The sequence below is a fragment of the Macaca nemestrina genome, chromosome 15 (assembly GCF_043159975.1).
Source record: "Macaca nemestrina isolate mMacNem1 chromosome 15, mMacNem.hap1, whole genome shotgun sequence".
Lineage (NCBI taxonomy): Eukaryota > Metazoa > Chordata > Mammalia > Primates > Cercopithecidae > Macaca > Macaca nemestrina.
In genome coordinates this window covers 53,715,593-53,738,358 of record NC_092139.1, presented here as the reverse complement: position 1 = coordinate 53,738,358, position 22,766 = coordinate 53,715,593, and the positions used below count along the sequence as shown (strand labels likewise).

Below are 22,766 nucleotides of genomic sequence, written 5' to 3'. Positions count from 1 at the left end.
CCAAAGCACCATTCTGGGAGTGAATTTTCAATGTTTGCTACTGGGGATCAGAGGTGGTTGGGCGGGCCTTACCTAGGCTCATGTAGGAAGGCACGATGAGAAATATGAAGTGCAGCTCTGGCACTGCCTTATACACGGTTCTGGTGAGGAAAGAGGGTGGGCTGGTGTTAATAACAAAGCAATCCCATTAGCTGGCACTTTATGAAGACAAATGCTGTCGCTAAAAAGGTGAGGTGCTCCTAAATCCACATGGGCTCCTTTGCTCCCCACCTGCAATGGCAAGAACAGCCTCAAGGCAATTTCTTTTTCTTCTCTACTTTTCCTTGGGTTCTAAAGGGCCCCTTTTCGATCTGTCCCACGGAGGCAGAGAGAATAAAGGGTGCCATGTTCATATGGCACACCAGATTTCTGCTAATATTAACCTTTGACCTGGCATCTGGACGGTCTGGTGTGACATTACAAAGTGACTTGAAAGCTGCGGTCACCACCCCCAAATGTCTGTGCAGGCTGTCAGAGGCTGTCAGAGACACATCGCCATGACTCGGTAGCCCTGCTGGTCATTTTCCACGCATCCTATTATTCAGGATGCTTTGAAGTCTGTCATGTTAATAAACATTTCTAAGGATAAGATGAAGAAAAGCAGTTTTTAGAAATGTCCAAGCTTGTGACACTTAACTCTTCTCCTACTCCTCTCACCCCAAATCCATTTCTTTAAATTACTGTACTACCAGTTTGCCTCAAATGATATCAGCGTGCAGAATGGACAATAGATTCAAAGAATTATCTTCTTTCAGAAATATTATTGCTATTCAAAGTAAATATTTTAATATAGCCACAAATTACAACCAAATTAAACACCCCAAAGAATGTCATGTCTTTTAAAAACTATTTCAAAACTATCCACAGTCTCTTTCATGTTCACCACTGCACCGCCCCATCCACTCACCGAAGAATCTCTTTGCAACAGCCAACAGAATACTCATCCACGGCCACAAAGAGGTGCATGAACAACGTATTCAGGGGCTGCAGAAAAAAAGAGAACACAGATTAAAGGCTGAGTCAGCATTCGGGCTAGGTCAGAGCAGGGCTGGAGGAGGGTTTCAGGGCATCCACAGACACAGAACAGCCTGGCATTCAGGGTTGATATTTTATGTCTTAAGTGATGCAACACCCAGGCGGCATTGGAGCTGTCTCACTGAGTCAGTTTGCCGCCTTCTGTCCTCCTCGCTCAGAATTATTCAAGGAAACAGGGATCGTAAATGAGTCCAGAGCGCCCGCCCTTCCTCCTGCCCTCACGAATGAGCTGTGGGCAGGGAAGAGCCTGCAGGGGAGTGAAATCGATTATTAACCCAGTAGTCTTGTCCTCAGGGGTGTCTATGCCAAGTGAAAGACAATCACCCTTTTCCCAGCGCTCTTGAGTCAGCAGCTGCTGCTCTATTCATGTGACAGGCGGGAGAGATTCTCTTATGAATTTGAAAAATGGAAGGCAGATGCCACGTTCAGAATCCATTGGCTTGTTTTGTTCAACATTCCCAGAGTCAGAATCAAATATTACTCTTGGGATCCAGAAAACCTGGGAGCTGAAAACTCACAGTAGCAAGATTCTAACATGACTTTCCAGTTAAATCTTCCAAGTTTTAAAAGAGCTTTGTCTCCTCCTTCTGCAGATTTTTAAAGTGGCCTAAACAATGAGTAAGTGGTTCAAACATCCACACATTGGTCCACTCAACTCGGTACCTCTGTGCTTATGAACAAATCTTCAAATTCTGGAAATAGTGCAGACGTGGACGGGCTGACTGGTGAGGGTAGTGCTAGCACCTATATCAGGACAGCACGGGTGCTGCCTAGGTTTCTTGTTTTTTGAATAACTTTCTAGACAGCTTTGTGGGACCAATGGCACTTCTGTGTGCCTTGCCCCCATTTCTGTTGGATGGTGTGTGACTCAGAAGCACTCGGAAAGAACTATATGGTGCCTAAAAGCGCAAGAGGAGAACCATGTTTTGATTCATGAGCTAGAAAACTCCCAAAAGGCAAACAATACAAATCCCAAAAGTCCAGATAACGATGACGACGACATGATTTTAAGCACTTGCTCTGTATTCACTCATTTAATCCCACAATAATCTCACTCAACATCTGCCTTACATTCTGAATAGGACTAGCCTCAGGAGCACATGGCTTATGATTTGCTTGATTTGTCTCCCAAATTCTCTCTTCCATCATAAATATGACAATGCAAGATTTATTCTTTAGCTTTAGGATAAAAATCATTACTTCAGCTGCAAATACCCCTGGGATACGTATTACATTAAACCTTAAGGCTCTATATACTGGTGACATCCAGCAGAAAAGTAATGCAAGCCACAAATGTCATTTCAAATTTTCTAGTAGACACATTAAAAAAGAATAAAGACAAACAGGTGAATTAATGTTTAATATTTAATCTAATATTTAACCTAATATATTCAAAATAGTATCATTTTAACAAGTAATCACTATAAAAATCATTAATGAGATATTATACACTCTTTGTTTTCTACTAAGTATTTGAAATCTGGCATATTTTATACTTATGGAACACCTCAATTCAGACTAGCTACATTTCAAGTGTTCATTAGTTACATAAAGCTGGTGGCAACCACATTGGACAGCCCAGCTCTATGCTGTCATAGAAGATAGTTTGAAAAGAAACAAAAGGGACATGTGTTTATGAGTAAGAGTGTTAATTTATAATTTTCAGAAAGGTAAAATCATAACCCTAATGCAAATATAAAATAAACAGCTATCAGAGGTTTATTCAACTTCAACTCATCAATTAATGAGGCAACCAGTGAGATGATAAAAATGATTCTTTGCACTTGAAGAGCTGGATACTTCAGCTGATTTACTAGGAAAAGGAAAGAATAAGATTGCTGGATTAGATACCAAATAACCATAATAAACCATAAACTTTGAGGTTGCCTCTTTCCAGACAGGAATTCTTTACATCCTAATGGACAAAAATCTACAGGCTAATCGCCATTCCTACAGCATTGTAAAACAGGCTAGTCAACCAAAGGTGCAAGCATTGGACTGAAATAATCTTTTTGGTCTATTTCCAAGTTTGGGATAATTTTTCTGACAACAGTCCTTGGGTATACAGGGTGGCAGGGTAGAAGAGAGCACAAAAGATGAGGGGAAGGCACCATCTAGTGAAATAAATGCTGAATAATTTGCTTAGGGGTGTGTGTATGTGTGCACATTTACACACGTGTACAGGGGGTGAATTCACCCACACACTCATTTGGCATTCCCTTTTCTTCTGACATGAGGGCTCTGGGGACATGCTGCAGAATTCCACCATAAGGCAAGGGTGCTGCCCAGAGTTGCAGCCTCTGGCACTCCACAAAAACTGGGGCCTGTCTCTAGCCTGGCTCTGGCAGGTTGCATGTAGGGAAAGCTCAGATTTGGCACCAGGTACCCAGGCCAGACTCCTGGGAACCACTAACCTAGCTTCCGTTGGCCGACAAGTTGTCATGTGCCGGCAGCTAGAAGACATTAAATAAGCCAAGGTTCACGAGGGCATTTTGAAAATTATAGAATGTGACAGAAGTCTGAGGCTCTGCTGTCATGATTACAAGGGCAAGTGTGTAGATGGCAGGTGCTCTCCTAACATATCAACGACCTTGGACACTGACGCCTGGAGAACAACGCGAGACCTGGAAGCACACGTTTGACACTTCCACTAATTCCTCCCCTGCCCTCATTAGTGGAGCATGATCCAGGCCTTGCCAGCGGCTAGCCAACTTGGCAACTCCCTGCCCTTTCCTATCCCTTCTGGCACTACTCTCAGCCCTTTTCCTCCCCACCAGCTACCTTCACTTTTAAGTGTCATGACGTCATACACTGTTCAGTGCAAAACTTGGAAAGACATAATTACAAACACAGGACTCCCCCTCAAGATTCAGGGTGTTCTAATAAGCATTGTATGTGATTTCTTACTGTGCATGGGATGTCACTGTCGAGCTCCCGGAACACTGACACCCAGTTGTCCTGCTTGGCAACATTCCAGTTGGGGTAGTCCAGGAAGGTGGCCTGGGCCATGATCTCCTCCTTGTCATTGCAGAGGGTAACAGCAAGGTTTGCCTTTTCTCTGTAGAAATGATTAAAATTGCAAACATGAATAAGATTACAAAAAGTGAGGTGAGGACATATTATTTTTTCCCCTCTGGCTACTGGAGCTCAGCAGCCATTGCACGAGGGCTGATAATCTCTGGAAAAGGTGGGAATGATATTGCAGCCACTTTGGGGTACATCGTTCAGGACAAGTGGTGCTGTCGACTAAACTTGTATTCAAAATGGCATTTCATGAGAAAGGTATTACATTTATGATATTGAGTATCTACTATCTTTCCCTTGGAGATTGGCTAGGAAGATATTTGACTACACAGTTTTCCCTATCCTCTCCATGTTGCCAATACCACTGTGTTTGACCTAAACATCTGCGGTTAGGGTGGCCAAGTGTCCCTCTTTGCCCAGGACTGGGAGTGCCCAAGATATAAGACTTTCATGGCTTAAAAAAATGAAAGTCCTGGGCAAACTCGGATGCATGGGTCACCTATACACAGTGGTAAAGCTAACAGTTTAGCTCCATCTCAGTTACCATTCTCAAGCAGTTCCTCCAAACTGTGAGTCCATGTCCCTGGGCTTACTGATTCATTCATATGGAATCTGGGAATCTGGATTATCGTCTGACCCAGCTGCAGAAATGGGGACTCTCAGGGGTCTTGCTTAAGCTAAGGTAACCCAGTGAGTTAATAAAGCGAAGAGAGGAGAAGCAGGCCTTCCAGTCTTATTCTGGTGGTTGTCTCAGAGGGACTATCTTGACAATCCCTCCCAACTGCTACCCTGTCTTGTGGCCCATCAAGGCAGCAAGACTTAAAGGCACTTAAAGGCAGCCTATAGTTTACCACCCCAAGAACCATTTGTGCATAAATTTAAATGTATTTTTTTACTTTCTTAGTGAAATAAAATATACTGGCATCTTAAGTTGGAGGAAAAAATAGTTAAACAGTCACTCAAAATACAAAGAAGGCAGCAGTTACCCACGTTCCTTCTTGAGGAGAACAGGAAGAAGCAAGCATGTAACTGGAGGAAGAGGCGAAGAGGAGACGACAGGAAGACAGAAAGTGACATGGGCTTTCCAGCTATGTTTTTATCACAGAAGGAATACATTGTCAGTGCAGAAAGAATGAGAAAATCTAAGCAAGAAAAGAAAAAAATAATTTGGAAAATCAGTTTTAATCCCACCTTCCATAGATAACCAACTACTGTCAATACTTTGGTTTCTGTCTCTCCAGACTTATCTTTGCATGAGGGTAACTATATGTTGAAATGTACATCGTGTGTTTTTAAAACTGGAATCTGGCCAGGCACGGTGGCTCACACCTGTAATCCCAGCATTTTGGGAGGCCAAGGTGGGCAGATTACTTGAGGCCAGGAGTTCAAGACAGCCTGGCCAACATGGTGAAAACTCATCTCGACTAAAAATACAAAAATTAGCCAGGTATCATGGTACACGCCTGTAATCCCAGCTACTCAGGAGGCTGAGGCAGAGAATCGCTTGAACCCAGCAGGCAGAGGCTGCAGTGAGCCGAGATCGCACCACTGCACTCCAGCCTGGACGACAGAGTGAGACTCCATCTCAAAAATAATAATAATACATAATAAAAAAAAATGGAATCCCACAACCTATACTATTTGTAGTCTGCTTTATCTAACTTGACAGTGTACCCTTTTACTAGAGCAGTTCACCAAACAGCAGTCTCTCACACACATGTACTTCCTGTACTTTTTTCTTTAAATCAATTTACTTTGGGCTTAAAGTTTTAATAGGAAATATATATCGCTACCATAAATGGAAAACCAGTATCTCTTGCTATAAATAGAAGGTAAAGGCCGGGCACGGTGGCTCAAGCCTGTAATCCCAGCACTTCTGAAGGCCGAGGCAGACAGATCACAAGGTCAAGAGATCGAGACCACTCTGGCCAACACGGTGAAACCCCACCTCTACTAAAAATACAAACATTAGCTGGGAGTGATGGCACACGCCTGTAGTCCCAGCTACTCGGGAGGCTGAGGCAGGAGAATGGCTTGAACCCAGGAGGTGGAGGTTGCAGCCAGCCAAGATCACGCCACTGCACTGCAGCCTGGCCATAGAGCAAGACTCCGTCGAAGAAGAAGAAGAAGAAAGAAGAAAGAAGAAAGAAGAAAGAAGAAAGAAGAAAGAATAAGAAGAAGGAGGTAACTATAAAAATAAAGATGTAACATTTAAAACAAAATTTTTTCCTGCATGTAGCAAGTGAAATCCCCCTGGGTACCACCAGATGTACGGACCTCTTTGGGAAACATTGTGCTGGGGATATCAATCTCAGTGCCTGCAGCCACTGTCCCTTCTCAGAGGAAGACACAGCAGCCACATATGATCACACTCCTCAGCCACAGGGGAATGAAACAGGGCTGCTCCTGGTCCAGGGGCCCCATACAAGCACTGGCTATCAAGGAAAGGAGGCAGTAGACTGTCTCAGGTTCCTAGAATACAGTATCCACATAGGGCTCTTTAGCACGGGGATGCAGCCCCAAAACTTCTCACTGAACCCTTCACTTCCATCTACCTCTATCGTCTCCCTCCAGCTCTTGGTCTTTTGGGCTCCTCTGCCCCAGACTGCCAGAGTCATGACCTGTGGTCTCAAGCTGAGAGTGCTCCCTCTAAACCAGATGAGAAAATGCACCAGACGCCGTACACATCAGCTCTGATGATAGTGGCGATGGTGGGGAGGAAGAAGTGGGTAAGAATTTGGGACAGCGCAGCCACCATCCCCTCAGGGAAGCAAAGAACAACGTGCTCCTGGAATCCAATTCTAACGAAATGCATTTATCCATGGGAACCTCAGGATGGCAGTTGGGTCCTATAGTACAATTAGCACAATACTATATACCACATAGACATTAAAGATTCAATATGCTTTTGTGGGTTGGCCTGGGAAGCCAGTCATGAATTGCTTTGTTTCAATGGGAAAATGCACTACAGTTTACAAATAGCTGACTGTAAAAAGTAACTTTTGTAGCATTATCTTTTTATGTATATAATTTTTACTTCTTATTACCCCTTAGCCACTAGGTCCTCCATAGTACAGATAAAAATCACCATGGGAACAAAGGGAAAGAAGAGGATATATATATACACACACACACATATACATATACATACCACATATATATTTTTGACAGAGTCTTGCTCTGTCACCCAGGCTGGAGTGCAGTGGCACGATCTCGGCTCACCATAACCTCCCCCTCCGGGATTCAAGCGATTCTCCCGCCTCAGCCTCCCAAGTAGCTGTGACTACAGGTGCCTGCCACCACGTCCAGCTAATTTTTGTATTTTTAGTAGAGACAAGGTTTCACCATGTTGGCCAGGATGGTCTCAATCTCTCTCTTTTTTTTTTTTTTAATTATTGTTTTTGAGACAGAGTCTCACTCTGTGGTCTCAATCTCTTGACTTCATGATCCACCCACCTCAGCCTCCCAAAGTGCTGGGATTACAGGCATGAGCCACCATGCCTGGCTGAGAAGGCATACTTTCAAATGTTGGATTTTAAACTCTTCTTTGTAATAAGCCAAATCCAAACTGAAGGAGCCCTATTAATACACACACACACACACACAGGTATTTCACACAAAATGGAAATCAGAGCTCTTTTCATTGGAGCAATGCCTCATTTATTCAACTGCTTAGGAAATTTTCCCAGCATAACCAAAACTTATTTTCTTTTTTTACAGTCAGATGTTATACAATTTTTTATAATATTTTAACGTGGTATAATTTACATGTAGTGAAATGATTTTGTGGGTATAATTTAACTAATTTTAGAAAATAAATACACCTTTGAATCACATCCACCCCCTCCACACATAAATCAATGTTTACATCATCACAAAAAGTTTCCTAATTTATCACCCAGTAAACAACCCATTAAAATAATGTGGACTGGTTACTGTCAAAGCATATTAGTTTTCCTGCTCTGGAACTTTATTTTTATTTTATTTTATTTTTTATTTATTATACTTTAAGTTCTGGGATACAAGTGCAGAACATACAGGTTTGTTACATAGATATACACGTGCCATGTTGGTTTGTTGCACCCATCAACCCGTCACCTACATTAGGTATTTCTCCTAATGTCATCCCTCCCCTAACCCCTACTCTGACAGGCCCCAGTGTGTGATGTTCCCCTCCCTGTGTTCTCATTGTTTAACTCCCACTTATGAGTGAGAACATGTGGTGTTTGGTGTTTTGTTCTTGTGATAGTTTGCTGAGAATGGTGATTTCCAGCTTCATCCATGTCCCTGCAAAGGACATGAACTCATCTTTTTTTATGGCTGCATAGTATTCCATGGTGTATATGTGCCACATTTTCTTTATCCAGTCTATTATTAAAGGATATTTGGGTTGGTTCCAAGTCTTTGCTATTGTGAATGGTGCTGTAATAAATATACGTGTGCATGTGTCTTTATAGTAGAATGACTTATAATCCTTTGGGTATATACCCAGTAATGGGATGGCTGGGTCAAATGGTATTTCTAGTTCTAGATCCTTGAGGAATTGCCACACAGTCTTCCACAATGATTGAACTAATTTACACTCCCACCAACAGTGTAAAAGCATTCCTATTTCTCCACATCCTCTCTAGTATCTGTTGTTTCCTGACTTTTTAATGATTGCCATTCTAACTGACGTGTGATGGTATCTCATTGTGGTTTTGATTTGCATTTCTCTAATGACCAGTGATGATGAGCATTTTTTCATGTCGGTTGGCTGCAAAAATGTCTTCTTTTGAGAAGTGTCTGTTCACAATCTTTGCCCAGTTTTTGATGGGGTTGTTTTTTTCTGGTAAATTTGTTTAAGTTCCTTGTACAAAACTTATTTCTTTATAGTTGATGGAAATCTTGGTGAAACAGCACTCGCCTTTTCTGCTTGATTTGGTTTTTTTTTTTTTGAGACGGAGTCTTGCTATGTCACCCAGGCTGGAGTGCAGTGGCGCGATCTTGGCTCACTGCAAGCTCCACCTCCTGGGTTCACATCATTCTCCTGCCTCAGACTCCCCAGCAGCTGGGACTACAGGCGCCCGCCACCATGCCCGGCTAATTTTTTGTATTTTTAGTAGAGACGGGGTTTCACCATGTTAGCCAGGATGGTCTCGATCTCCTGACCTCGTGATCCCCCTGCCTTGGCCTCCCAAAGTGCTGGGATTAGAGGTGTGAGTCACCGCACCCAGCTTTAGGTGAGATCAGTTTTATTCGTTCCTGTACTTCTATAACTGAACAGGCAGTCAATAAAACAAAACCAAACACACAGACCACAAAAGAACTACCTTTTTTTTTTTTTTTTAAATGTCTATAAAATAAGTCATTAAGCCTTGTAGTTGACTTGGCCAAGGGACAGGAGTTGCCTAATATAAAAAAATGAAACACTGTGTGGGCTTAGTAGCAGCTGTTTTGGAAGCTTCAGGACATCAGTGAAAATTTAAATTTGCTTTTACTTCTGAAAATACACTGGCTTCTAAGATAGGTTGCAACCCTTTCAGTTATAAAGATCCCATTTTAATTTTTTTTTTTTAAATGTTTGGGGTCTAAGCAAGGGGAAGGCTGGAGTTACTGAGATAGGAAAAGTGTGGGAAGACTGGATTGAAGGCAGGTGAAGACCACACTAGATTCAAGTGCCTACTAGGTATCCAAGGGTTGGCATTCACCAGGAAGCTGGATAAATGAATTTGGAATCCAGAAGGTTCTGTCATCGATGTCAGACTTTTTCCCATTTGTATCATAAATTCACCCAGAATTAATTTTTAAAAGTTTTCTACTACATGAGGTTGGTTATTATCTTCTTTTCCATGTGAACAACAAACTCTCCCAGCACCATTTATTGAGTGGCACATCCCTTCCCCACAAAGCCATCATCAAATTTTTATATAGGTATGGGTCTGTTTCTGGGATCTCTATCCTGGTCCATCTGTCTTTTGTCAATTCCCTGCAAATTACCACACTGCTCTGATTACTATACCTACAATGAATCTTTAGTTGGCAAGCCTCTCCACCTTATTTTTCTTCCTTCAGATTATCCTGAACCTTTGCTTTCCCATACAGATTTAGACTCATTAAGCTTGACAAATAATCTTGTCAGGATTTTGATGGGGGTGGAGGGAAACTGACTTTGTGATTTGAATCTTCCTGTCCAAAATGTAGTCTACCTCTCGAAATACCATAGTCCCCCCACTTCTCCGTGGTTTCATGGCCCACAGTTTCATAGTTAATTGCAGTCAACGGCAGTTAGAAAATACTGAATGGAAAATTCCAGAAATAAACAATCTATAAATTTATAATTGCATGCCATTCTGAGTAGCAAGATGAAATTACATGCCATTCCACCCTGTCCTGCCCAGGAATTGTCCAGCAGACCCACACTGTAGATGCTGCTGCCCGTGAGTCACCTAGTATTAGATCTGATAACTGCACTCTGTTACCAGATCGACTGTCACTGCATCACAGTACTTTGGTTCAAAGTGCAAGAGTAGTGATGCTGGTAATTCAGATATGCTGAAGAGAAGCTGTAAAAGGCTTCCTTTACATGAAAAGGTGAAAATTCTCAACTTAATGAGGAAAAAATAAATTGTATGCTGAGGTTGCTAAGATCTAGGGTAAGAAGAAATCTTTAATCTGTGAAATTTTGAAAATGGAAAAAAAATTTGTGCTAGTTGTCCTGTCGCACCTCAAACTACAAAAGTTATGGTCACAGTGCATAGCGAATGCTTAGTTAAGATGGAAAAGCCATTACATTTGTGGGTGGAAGGCATGAACAAAAATGTGTTCTGACTAGTAACAATTGGATGTGGTACTATCCTCAGTTTCAGGCATCCACTGGGGGTCTTGGAATATATTTCTCTCAGATAAGGGAGAGGGGCGGCTACTGAATTTAGGCTTTCCTTAATGTCTTTGAATAGTTGACAATTTACCCCATAATGAGCTTGGAGTTATTTTGTCAGTTTTATACTAGGTACTTTATATTCTTTGGCATGGGCGTAAATAGAAAAATGTTTTCTGTTTATTGTTAGTATATAAAAATGCAATGGGTTTTTGTTCAATGACTTTATAGCCAGAAATTTTAAACTTCTGTATTCATTCTAATTCATATTCCTTCCAATTTTCTAAGTAGAGAATATATCACCTGCAAAAAATGACAATTTGTTTCTTCCTTTCAAATCCTAGTACATTTTATTGCTTTTGCTCTCCCTTACTGCAATAGCTAGGATCTCATGACAACAGGCATCCTCATTTATTATACAGGGATTGTTTTAATACTTTATCATTACATACAGTGTTTGTTAAAGGTTTTTACACATATGAGAATAATCTTATATTTTCATTTTGTTAAGAATTATTACTAAGAATATTGTATTTTATCAAATGATTTTGTCTTTATTGAGATTACATTTTCTCCTTTGTTAATTTGATGAATTAGACTAATCCATTTTCTAATATTAAACCAATCTTGAATACCATGATCAATTAATCATAATCATATCTTTTTAGTTCATTATTAGATTCCTTTCCTATTTTTTTTTAGAATTTTTACATCCATGTTCATGAGCAAGGCATGAATGTTAATTTCATTTCTCTTTCTATGTGAGATTGGCCATTAACTTTCCTTTCTTATACTGTCTTTGTATTATTTTGATATTAACATTATGCTAGCCTCAGAAAGTAAGCTAAAAAGTATTCTCTTTCTGATTCCAAGAACTTGTATTTATTTGGGACATACCCAATCCCTGAATGTTTGGTAGGACTGCTTGTAAAGGCAGTTGTGCCTACCATTTTATTGGTGGGAGGATTTAAAATTAACAATTCAGTTTAATGGGTTTCTATCATTTCTTTTTTTTTTTTTTTTTTTTGAGACGGAGTCTTGCTTTGTCACCTAGGCTGGAGTGCAGTCACACGATCTCCGCTCACTGCAAGCTCCGCCCCCCGGGTTCACACTATTCTCCTGCCTCAGCCTCCTGAGTAGCTGGGACTACAGGCGCCCGTCACCATGCCCGGCTAATTTTTTATTTTTTATTTTTAGTAGAGACAGGGTTTCACCATGTTAGCCAGGATGGTCTCGATCTCCTGACCTCGTGATCCGCCCATCTCGGCCTCCCAAAGTGCTGGGATTACAGGCGTGAGCCACCGCGCCCGGCCTCTATCATTTCTTAAGTTGATTTTAAGAAACTTTTCTGGGACCCCATATTTTCAAATTTATTGGCATGCAGTTTTTTTTTACACAGGTCCCCAATCCCTTTAGATTCATAAAGCCCTAAAAACTGGAAGCAGCAAAATTGGACTTGAAGTGACATGAGGTTACTCTACAGTCTTGATCCCATATATAAAATATTCTTACATTTTTACCACAGATATCCTAACGTATGTAATCATGGGAAATCTCTCCAGCCCTCATGGGTGGAATTCAATAATATTTCATCAATGGATGAAACTAATTTTTAAAATTCTGCATTCTGAAACATAACTAGTCACAACGGATTTAGTTAAAGGATTGTGGATCTATAATACCCTTTTATTACCTGCTTAACCTCAGCAACATCTGTAGTTATTATGTCCTTTTCACATTACTTTGAAAGTTTTCCTTTTTTTCCTGATTAATCTTGTCAGAAGTTTTTTCTTTCTTTAGGCTTTTTAAAGAACGAACTTTTGGCTTTGTTTATCCTCTACCAGATGCTTGTTTTCCGTTTCATTAATGTGCTCTCTTGTCCTTTATTTCCTGTTTTCCTTGAGCTGATTCGACTGTTCTTGTTCTAACTTGGAGGTAAACTCTGAACTTTATTTCAGGTCTTTCTTCTCTTCTAAGTATTTAAGGTTATTAAGTTCCCTCTAAGACCTGCTATTTTGTTCATCTATTTCTGCATAACAGGTTATCCCAAATTTAGTGGCTACCCTGTTTTATTTGCTCACAATTCTATGGGTGAGAAATTCAGACAGGGTACAGTAGGGGTATCTGTTGGGGCAAGAACCTCCAAGATGGTTTTTTTTCCCTCATGTGTCTTGTGCCTCAGTGAGGGTGGCCCAAAGGGGCTGGGGTGCGCCGGGAAGGGTGACATGGGGCCTTCCTTCTTGCTGGAGGCTGGGCTCCTCAATTCTCCTCCACGCAGATGCACGCTTCTCTCTTATGATATGGCCTCTCTGGGTGGTATGTCCAGTAGAGTAGACAGACTTTTTACATGGTACTGCAAGGTTCAAAGAGCACAAAACTGAAAGCTCCCAGCAAGGGCTCGAACTAGGGTGAGGCCAGAGGGACCCAGGGTTCAAAAATGGAAGGAACTGTTCACTCTCAGGTTCATGCAGGGGCCCTAGCTGGGAGTGAGTACCGAGGATGCCCCGCGTGCCTCCCCTGGGTCAGCCCTGCTGCCAGGCCATCTTAACACTTGGACCTGGGACCAGGACAGCCCTACTTCCATCACATTCTATCGGGGGAGTCACAGGCTCAACAAAGATGGAGAACGTGGAGACTACAGCAGGGAGAACGACACAAAAAGGCACAGGGAACACAGGGAGGCGGGAGAGTCTCCAGTGCTCTACCGGTTCTACTGACTCTCACTTTATTTATTTTAGAACTGTGTCATTAGAAGCATGGAAGTTTAAAGCTGTCTTAGGTCTCTCAAGAACAGTTTTATCATTATATAGTGACCCTTTTTATCTGTAGAGAGCTTTTCGTCCTGAACTATATGCTGTCTGCTGTTGATGTAGCAATACTAGCCCTTTTTTTGGATGAGATTTGGGGTGGGCATATCTTTTTTTCCTGATACTTTGACTTCAAATATTTCTGTGACTTTATACATTAGGTATGTCTCATAAATAGAATATCAGTTTTGTTTTGTGTTCAGCCAATCTGCCCATCTTAATCTTTTAATGGAAGAATTTTATCCAGATGCATTTATTATGATTACTGATATAGTAAAACTTATTTTCTTATTTTGTGATTTTAATACATCCTATGCTTTTTGTTTCTGTTTTCCTGCTCCTGTCTTGTCCTCTTTTAGATTCAGGGTTCGTTTTAAATTTCTCATTCCCTTTTTCCCTCTATAGATCAGAAGTTATCATCTCTACACCTATTCTTTTGATGATCTTAACCATGTTAACATATATTCCTAACAGTCTTTACTGCCTGTTCCAGTTATCAACTGATGTGTAATAAACTACCCCAAACCTTAGTGGCTTTAAGTAGCAATGATTATCTCTCACAGTTCTGTGGGCTGCCTGAGTTGAACTAAGCAGTTTTTGCGTCGTATCTCAGGCTATCAAATGGCAGCAGTGGCTAAAGCCATCTGAAGACTCAGTGTCTAAGACCGCTTACTTGCATGGTTGGCAGCTGGTGGCAGTTGCCGGCGGGGAGCTCAGCAGAGGCTGTCAAATGAAGCACCCACAGGGAGCCATGTGACTGGAGCTTTCATCAGTGAGGCATCGGGTTCTGAGAAGGAGCACTTCCGGAGACCCACTGGAAGTTGCAAGACTTCTTATGCCTTAGACTTGAAGTCAAATAGGGTCTCACTTCTGCTGTTTTCCATTGGTTGCATAGGGCGAGCCATGATTCTCTGTGAGAACAGACTACACAACTGCCTAAGTGACAGGATGTGTGGCTCATGGGAGCCGGGGGAGCCTGTTTGCATACCACTTACCACGCCCTCCATCTTGAATAAAACCTGAAGAATTCTTTCATTCTAATCATATTCCTCCCAATTTATATGCTGTTTTTGTCCTGAATCTTAGTTTTAACATATGGTTTATACCTCACAAATCAGTCGTTATCAATATTATTGTTTTATGCCAGTTATACTTTTTCTTAGATTTACCTACATATTTGCCATGTTTTTGTTGACATTCCTTCTTGTGTTTTGAGCTTTCTAGCTGAGGTATCCTCTGTTCTTCCAAGAGCATATTCTGAGGAATTTCCTCCATTCAGAGTCTATTGGTAAATGAGTTAGGTTTTTGTTTGCCAGAAAATGCATTTATTTTCTCCCAGGTCCCGCTAGGAATTGTTTCACTGGGTGAAACGGTGTCACAATTCTAAATTGATGTTATTTTTCTCTCCATTACTGAAGATATTCTACTATCTTCTGACTACTATTGTGGCTCCTAAGAAATCTATTAGGCTAATCTTTAGTTCTTTGCAGGTAACTTGGCTTTTTTTTTTCCTCTGTTATTTTTCAGATCTTTTTAGTTGTAATGTTTTGCTGTTTCATTATGATGTGTTCAATTGTGGATTTCTCTGTGTATTTATCCCCTTTGGGATTCACTGAGTTTTCCAGATGTAAGAAGTGGTGCTTTCCAACAATTCTGAAAAACTCTCAGCCATTCTCTCTTCAAATATTCACCCTCTGGCTTCCTATTATCTCCTAAAAGTCTAACTAGACTAGGACTCATGCTTCATTCATATTTTTTCTCTCTCTTTGTGTTGAACTCTAGGTAATTTACTGGTATTGATCCTCCAGCTCGTTACTTCTGTCTTCAACTGTGTCTATGAATGATGTTTAATTCATCTACAGAGCTTTTAATTTCAATTACATTTTAATTTCTAGATGGTCTTTTTCACTTTTGTTTAAACATGATTATTCATTTTTATAATTTTTTACTTTTTTTTTTTTTAAGACAGAGTCTCACTGTGTTGCCCAGGCTGGAGTACAGTGGTATAATCTCGGCTCACTGAAACCTCGGCCTCCCAAGTTCAAGAGATTCTCCTGCCTCAGCCTCCTGAGTAGCTGGGACTACAGGTGTGCACCACCACTCCTGGCTAATTTTTTGTATTTTTGGTAGAGATGGGGTTTCGCCATATAGGCCAAGTTGGTCTCAAACTCCTGACCTCGGGTGATCCGCCCACCTCAGCAACCCAGATTTTTTTAGTCTTTAATCTTTTTTATTTTTATTTTTTTTTTTTTTGAGACAGAGTCTCGCTCTGTCACCCATGCTGGAGTGCAGTGGTGCGATCTCGGCTCACTGCAACCTCTGCCTCCCGTGTTCAAGTGATTCTCCTGTCTCAGCCTCCTGAGTAGTGGGACTACAGGCATGTGCCACCACACTCAGCTAATTTTTGTATTTTTAGTAGAGATGGGGTTTCACTTGTTGGCCAGGATGGTCTCGATCTCTTGACCTCATGATCTGCCTGCCTCAGCCTCCCAAAGTGCTGGGATTACAGGCATGAGCCACCATGTCCGGCCTTCTTCAATCATCTTTTTAAAATTACCTTTTTATTTTAGACACAGTAAACATAGTTATTTTATATTCATTGTTTAATTTCATATCTGAAGTCTTCGGGAGTTGACTCTCTTATATAATTTCTCTTGTTGGTTCTAATGGTACATGTTTCCTTGTGTATTTATGATTTTTGACTGTGAGTTCATATTCTTTGCAACTTTATCTGGGGTTATTATTTGGAGTCTGAGCTGAAGCTGCATCCCTTCACACTTGATTTGCGTTTATGTCAATCAGTGTCCTGGACACACTACTAGCCTGTGACCATTTTTAATTAAATTCTTTCCTTCAAGTTTTTTTTTGGACCACACAAATAATTAACATGGATCTCAAATCAGTGTGTGCTTATGAGTTCTCAGAAGAGACTTTATCCCCCTCTATTCCATGCTGAGGCTGAGTGAGCCCTCACTGTCCATTTGTATTTAGTGGGTTATATCTTCTTCATCCCTACAATGAACATCCCAATTTTATACAAAGGGGTCACATGCTCTGCCTCCTTAGGCGGAGGGAGTAGTTACCTTCCGTTCTTTGCAAAGCTATCAAAACAGAAATATGAAGTTGCTATTAATAGAATGTGGCAAAAATCCTCAAGGACAAAGCTAGCATTGGTTCCTGTTTACCTAATGAAGTTTCTGATTTCAATTTGATAATGTTCCCTACACAGTCCTTAGCTTTTGTGTGTATCAACATTTTAGTTGTTTCCATCCAATGGACATCTTTAAGGTACTTAGTCTACCATAACGCCAAAAAATAAAATCATTTCATTGGTATATCTATTTGTTAAGCATTTTATAACTACTGTCCTACTGCCCTCTAGTAAAATTGTGCCAATTTATAATTACATTCATCAGGGGGGTAATTAGAAACTACAAACTTTAACGTCTTAGGCTGGCCTTAGCTTAAACATTTCAACTGTATTTGATATGAAGCTTTATGAAATCCAAAATATTAGGATATTTAATATTTTCAATAAAAATAATGAGGAACAGGGTTGGGCGCGGTAGCTCACGCCTGTAATCCAAAGACCTTGGGAGGCCAAGGCAGGCAGATCACTTGAGGCCAGGAGTTCAAAACCAGCCTGGCCAACATGATGAAACCTAGTCTCTACTAAAAAAAAAAAAAAAAAAAAAAAAAGCTTGGCATGGTGGCATGCACCTGTAGTCCCTGCTACTCTGGAGGCTGAGGCAGGAGAATCTCTTGAACCCAGGAGGCGGAGATTGCAGTGAGCCAAGATTGCACCACTGCACCCCAGATCTGGGCAACAGAGCAAGACTCTGTCTCAAAAAATAAATTAATTAATTAAATAATGAGGAACAGATTCAAGGATATTTATATTCTGGCACCCACAGAAGGTCTATAAACAAACAAAACAGAGAGAAAAAAGATCTTTTAAGGAACAAATCTATACATATTTTAAAGTTCAGAAGAACATTTTGACAGCAGTGGCTGTGAACAAATCCAGGTTTCCAATGTACTGCTTGACCCTGGGCCAGCCTCCCATTCTCATCTGTGAGATGGACATGATACTGGCCACCTCAGAGAAGTGTCAGAACAATTAAATAACATAATGTTGGCAAAGCACAGAGCCTGACATAAACTAATTTCTCAAAATCTGGCAGTTAATATGATTAACTTGTTCTAAGTGACTCCTCTAGTGAGTGAGGCAGCTGAGATTTGAACCAAATTTGTTTGAATCCAAAGCCCATGAGAAACCTTTTTGATTTGCATGTTGTTATAGGAAATGGGGATTTGTTGTTCCCAGAGATTTCTTGCTACGTGTTTTTTCACTGTGCAGTGAGCTACCCATTTTCTCACAATAAGCCCCATAAAGACAAAAAGGTAGGATCCTTTTCTGGCATGTCATAAAATTGATGAACCATCTTTTTTTTTTTTTTTTAAATTGAGACAGGGGCCCACTCTGTCATCCAGGCTGGAGTGCAGTGGCGTGTCTTGGCTCACTGCAGCCTCTGCCTCCTGTGTTCAAGTGACTCTCATGCCTCAGCCTCCCGAGCAGCTGGGGTTACAGGCATGCGCCACCACACCCAATTATTGTATTTTTAATAAAGAAGAGGTTTCGCCATGTTGGCCAGGCTGGTCTTGAACTCCTGGCCTCAGGTGATTCGCCTGCCTTGGCCTCTCAAAATGCTGGGATTACAGGTATGGGCCATTGCGCCCAACCAAAATTGTGAACATTCTTGAACTTAGTTATGTACTTACAGAAGATAGATGATATTTAGCTTCCCAAACAGCTTGCAGGTAAATTTTCTAATAAGGCTTTTGATACAATAAATATCCTGTGATTCTGTTCTTCGGCAATGAACGACTTCTACCTTTCCTCTTGGAGACGTGAGTACTGACATTTTTTATCCTGTCCCCAAAAGAGAGAAAAAAGTCCACTATTAATCTGCTATGACAAGCCAGTTTGGTTATAACATGCACAAAATTGGACATTAACTCAATTTCCATATGGTCAGAATGAACATGGTGTGAGAATGCTGGTGTGACACGTTTTCCCCTGGGTGTAGTCTGTGACACTGTCACTGCAAACCAGCTGACGTTCCTCCATAGGAGAATGAAGTTTCTGAGAACTGGCCTGTTTAGAAGTTTCTGCAACTATATTCTTTGTTTCCAACAAAGCTGCTAAAAAAATTCTAACAATAGAATTGGAAAAACATTGAAAGGAATTATTTACGGATTCAGGGTCCTCTTATATTTAATCGGCCACGATGGCATGTGGTCAAGAGTTACTGGGGAAATATTGACAGCTGCTGCCTATGTTCTTAATAGAGTTCTCCAAACTGGAGCCCTGAAGGTCAGCAGTCTTGAGAGATATTTTGAGACCAAAAACATTCCGTAGTTAAGAGTAGGAAATGCTCGCAATAGGCTTCCTGAAGGGCCACCAGGCCCATTAACATCTTTGAGAGGTTCCATAATAAAGCAACTTGTTTTCTTTGTATAACCCAGCCTTTCCCACACTCTTTTGGAACAGAATCTCTAATGACAGCAACAGTGGAGAATCTACTGTTCCAGACGGACACTTTGGGAAATGCTGTTGACAAAAACAGTAGGTCACGAAATGATTTCAATTTCTCTCTCATTGTCTCAATTTCTGTAAGTCTCTCTTTCTTCTCTCTTTCCCTCCCTTTTTTCCTTCGGAGGGAAAACCATTTTATTATATACTAGCCAGTGAGCTCAAAACAGGGAAAACAATGAAGGAGAAATTAATAATGTCTAGACTCCTATCAAAGCTAGCCATAAATATTGTCATTCCTTGTTTTGTTTTCAAATTGAAAGCAAAATTGGAATGAGACATCTTGTTTGTGAAACATATAAACTAATGCTACAAGTATATAAAAATTCTGAACAAAATAAGAAAGTATAATTAATTACATAACTGAATTTGGTAACAAGAAAAGAAGAAAGAAAGCGAGCAAGGGAAATTCTCCAACCAGGTGGCAATGATGTGAGCAGTACCTCAGGAAGTGATCAGATCTGACACAGGTTTTGGGGGTAGAATGGACCTCACTCCAAACAGAGAATTAAAAAATTAAACCATGCATCTACCTGGAACTTTGGAAGGGCCCCTCGGTAAGCAAGGGGGCTAGAAAAATTAAACTCACCAGCCCAAGAAAGTGACAAGCTTTCTCTACGCGAAGCTCTACGTAGAAAACAAAATAAAAATACTGCTGAGAAGTCCAAATTCTAAACTAAAGTGGGTATGGCATTCTAGTCCACACAATCTGTGTATTGTGGAAGTCACCAAGAACTTTAGATGATAGACTCTGAAACAGACTATGAACTAAGTATGTTTATAATAAAGAAATATAGAAAGAGAAAAGTCATGAGAAGAGAACAGGTCATTATTTTAAAAAGAACAGAACCTTAAAAAATGAAATATGTGGTTATTGAAATTTAAACTAAGAGGATGGATTAAAAACAGAGAAGAATAAAGAAAATAAACTGGAAGATACTTATGAATAAATTATCTAGAAAGAAGCACACAGAAATAGAAAATACAGAATTCAGTCAAGATACACGTAAGACAGAATGAAAAACATCTGTCTCATGGGAATTCCAAAAAGAATAAATGAAACATTTGAAAATAATTGCTAATTATTTTTAGTATTGATGAAAAGCATGAACCTTCAGTTCAGAGAAGAAAATACAAAGAAACTCCAAATATATAGTAGTAAAACTACAAAACCCTAAAAACAGAAAACTTTAAAGGAAACTGACAAAAGACAGACTGTCTATGAAAAAATAATTAGACTGACAGAATATTTCTCATCAGCAACATTAGACGCCAGTAGCACAGGGGTTAGCAAACTTCTGTAAAAGGCCAGAGAATAAATACATTAAGCTTTATGAGCCACATGTTATCTACACAACTATTCAACTCTGCCATTGTAGCACAGTAACAACCAGAGACAACATCAGCACAAATGAGCACGAATGTATTCCCGTAATTTTTTTCAAATGTTTAAAACGTAAACTACACATAAAGTTTAATGTAAAATGTGTGTGTGTGTGTGTGTGTGTGTGTGTGTACCCCTAGCTCACTCACAGTCCATACAAAATAGTCAATGGGCTGAATTTAGTCTATGAGCCATAATTTTCTAACTGCTAGAATAGTGTTTTAAAAATATAAAGCGAAAAATAACCATTAACCTAGACTGATAAACCGAGCTAAACAATCCCTTGAAAATGAAGATAAAATAAAGACAATTTCATGCAAAGACTGAAAGAAATTCAAAGAATCTTGTAGAAAGAACTAGGAGATGGTATATTCTGAGAAGAATAAAGTTAAAATCAGAAAGAAGTGGGATGAAAGATTAAATGCTGGGAAATGAAGTAAACACGAATGTGTATCTACAAAAGCATTGATGGCAAAAAGTAAGAAGGATAATACATTTTTCCTTAAAAAAAAAAAGAGATGAACTGAATTGCCAGACAACAAAAATGAGAGATAAAAGGATGGTGATCAGAAGCAAAGTATTCTAACATGTTTGTACGTTTGAGCAAAGGCAACAGATGATTAAATCAATGATTCATTTGGCAAATCAATTGTTTACAGTTACACATTTAAGGAAAATCATTTCAAAGAAACATCTTTTTAATATATTTTATTTTGTTAGGTGGCTTTATGAAAGTGATATAAAATCTTCTCTATTTAAATTTTGAAAAGTGAGATCAAATATCTAAATAATATGGTTAATAAAGAGTTATGGCAAAAATACTGATGTTGGTTATAACTGCAGTTCTAGAAATCTGCATAAATCTTTTTTTGAAAGCAATAGCTGCATTGGTAGACGTGATATTACTACATACACAATATATATTTTCCCCAAAAACCAAAAGAGCCTTGCAACTATGAAAATTATTCTAACAAATGTGCTGCCAAGTCGTGTCATTGTACATTTGTCCAAACTCATAGAATGTACAGCACCAAGAGTGAACCCCAACATGAACTACGAACTTTGAGTGATAATGATGTGTCAATGTGGGTTCATGATTGTAACAAATGTACCGCTCTGGTGGAGGATATTTTTGAGAGTTGGAGGCTGTTAAAGTGGGGAAGAGGTATAATAATTGATGGCAGGAAGCTGTTGAGGGGGGAAATCTCTGTGCCTTCCACTTAATTTTGTTGTGAACCTAAAACTTCTCTAAAAATTTGTCTATTAAAAAAATTCTTTTAACTTTTGCTTAATTTTTCCGTTTTTGAGGGCAGGTTAAGTATTATAATAGCTACATTTACTGAGCATTTGTCTTTAATCCTAGTGAAACAGATGTTATTACCCTTGTTTTATCATTGAGGACACTGAGGCTAAGAAAATTTGAGTAATTAAGGCACACACAGAATTTAAACATATTTCTTATCACAAGACTGAGTTGTTTTCTAGTTACTCTATTTTTTACTTTCATTTTGTCCTAATATCTGGCTTCTAAGTACCTTCTGTTATTTTTAATTCCAAGCCTTAGAGTTAATTATTTGGGCACAACTGTCCAGAAACCAGAAACGAGGGGGCGTGGACCCAGAGACTACAAGACCTAGAATGCAATGCAGAGCCAGACAGCCTAAAAGGGCGGCAGCTCGCCCCTTCGCATACTGGGAATGGTAGTTTCCTCGCCCTCCCTTCGTTCCCCCGCCCCTCGAGCATCCAGATTGGAGCTTCGACCCTACTCCCTTGCAGGGCGCCACGGCTAGACAGAGCCTCTCTTCCTTGCCTGGTCATCCCAGTTCTGGAGGCTGACCTGGGGATACGCCCTTGACGCCCTGAACCGCAGTCCTCGCGTCGCTGCTAGTCAGGCCGGCGCTACCCACTTCACGCGCAGCTCCAGGACGCCGCACTTCGCGCGCTGCTGTAAGGAGGACGCGCAGCCTGGTCCCCATGGAAACGGTGCCACGTCCGTCACGGCGCATGCGAGAGGTCAAAGGT

At 40.4% G+C, this 22,766-nt stretch overlaps 1 protein-coding gene across 8 annotated transcripts in view; it reads right to left on the bottom strand.

Moving 5' to 3' along the window:
- Positions 1–22,713, bottom strand: part of LOC105486805 (cilia and flagella associated protein 61) — a 290,537-nt gene extending 267,824 nt beyond the window's left edge. For 3 of the 8 annotated variants that reach the window (XM_011749862.2, XM_011749864.2, XM_011749868.2), the window contains exons 1-6: positions 22,582–22,713; positions 18,547–18,697; positions 5,085–5,186; positions 3,982–4,132; positions 947–1,023; positions 73–140 (exon numbers count right to left, since the gene is read on the bottom strand). In XM_011749862.2, the coding sequence (XP_011748164.2) occupies positions 73–140; positions 947–1,023; positions 3,982–4,132; positions 5,085–5,186; positions 18,547–18,689 (541 nt within the window). In that variant the 5' untranslated portion in view covers positions 18,690–18,697; positions 22,582–22,713. Of the gene's footprint in view, positions 1–72; positions 141–946; positions 1,024–3,981; positions 4,133–5,084; positions 5,241–12,650; positions 12,740–18,546; positions 18,698–22,554 lie in introns of those variants that run through there. The other 5 variants (XM_011749866.2, XM_011749865.2, XM_011749863.2 and 2 more) reach the window with 4 other exon arrangements.
- Positions 22,714–22,766: the final 53 nt, after the last annotated feature.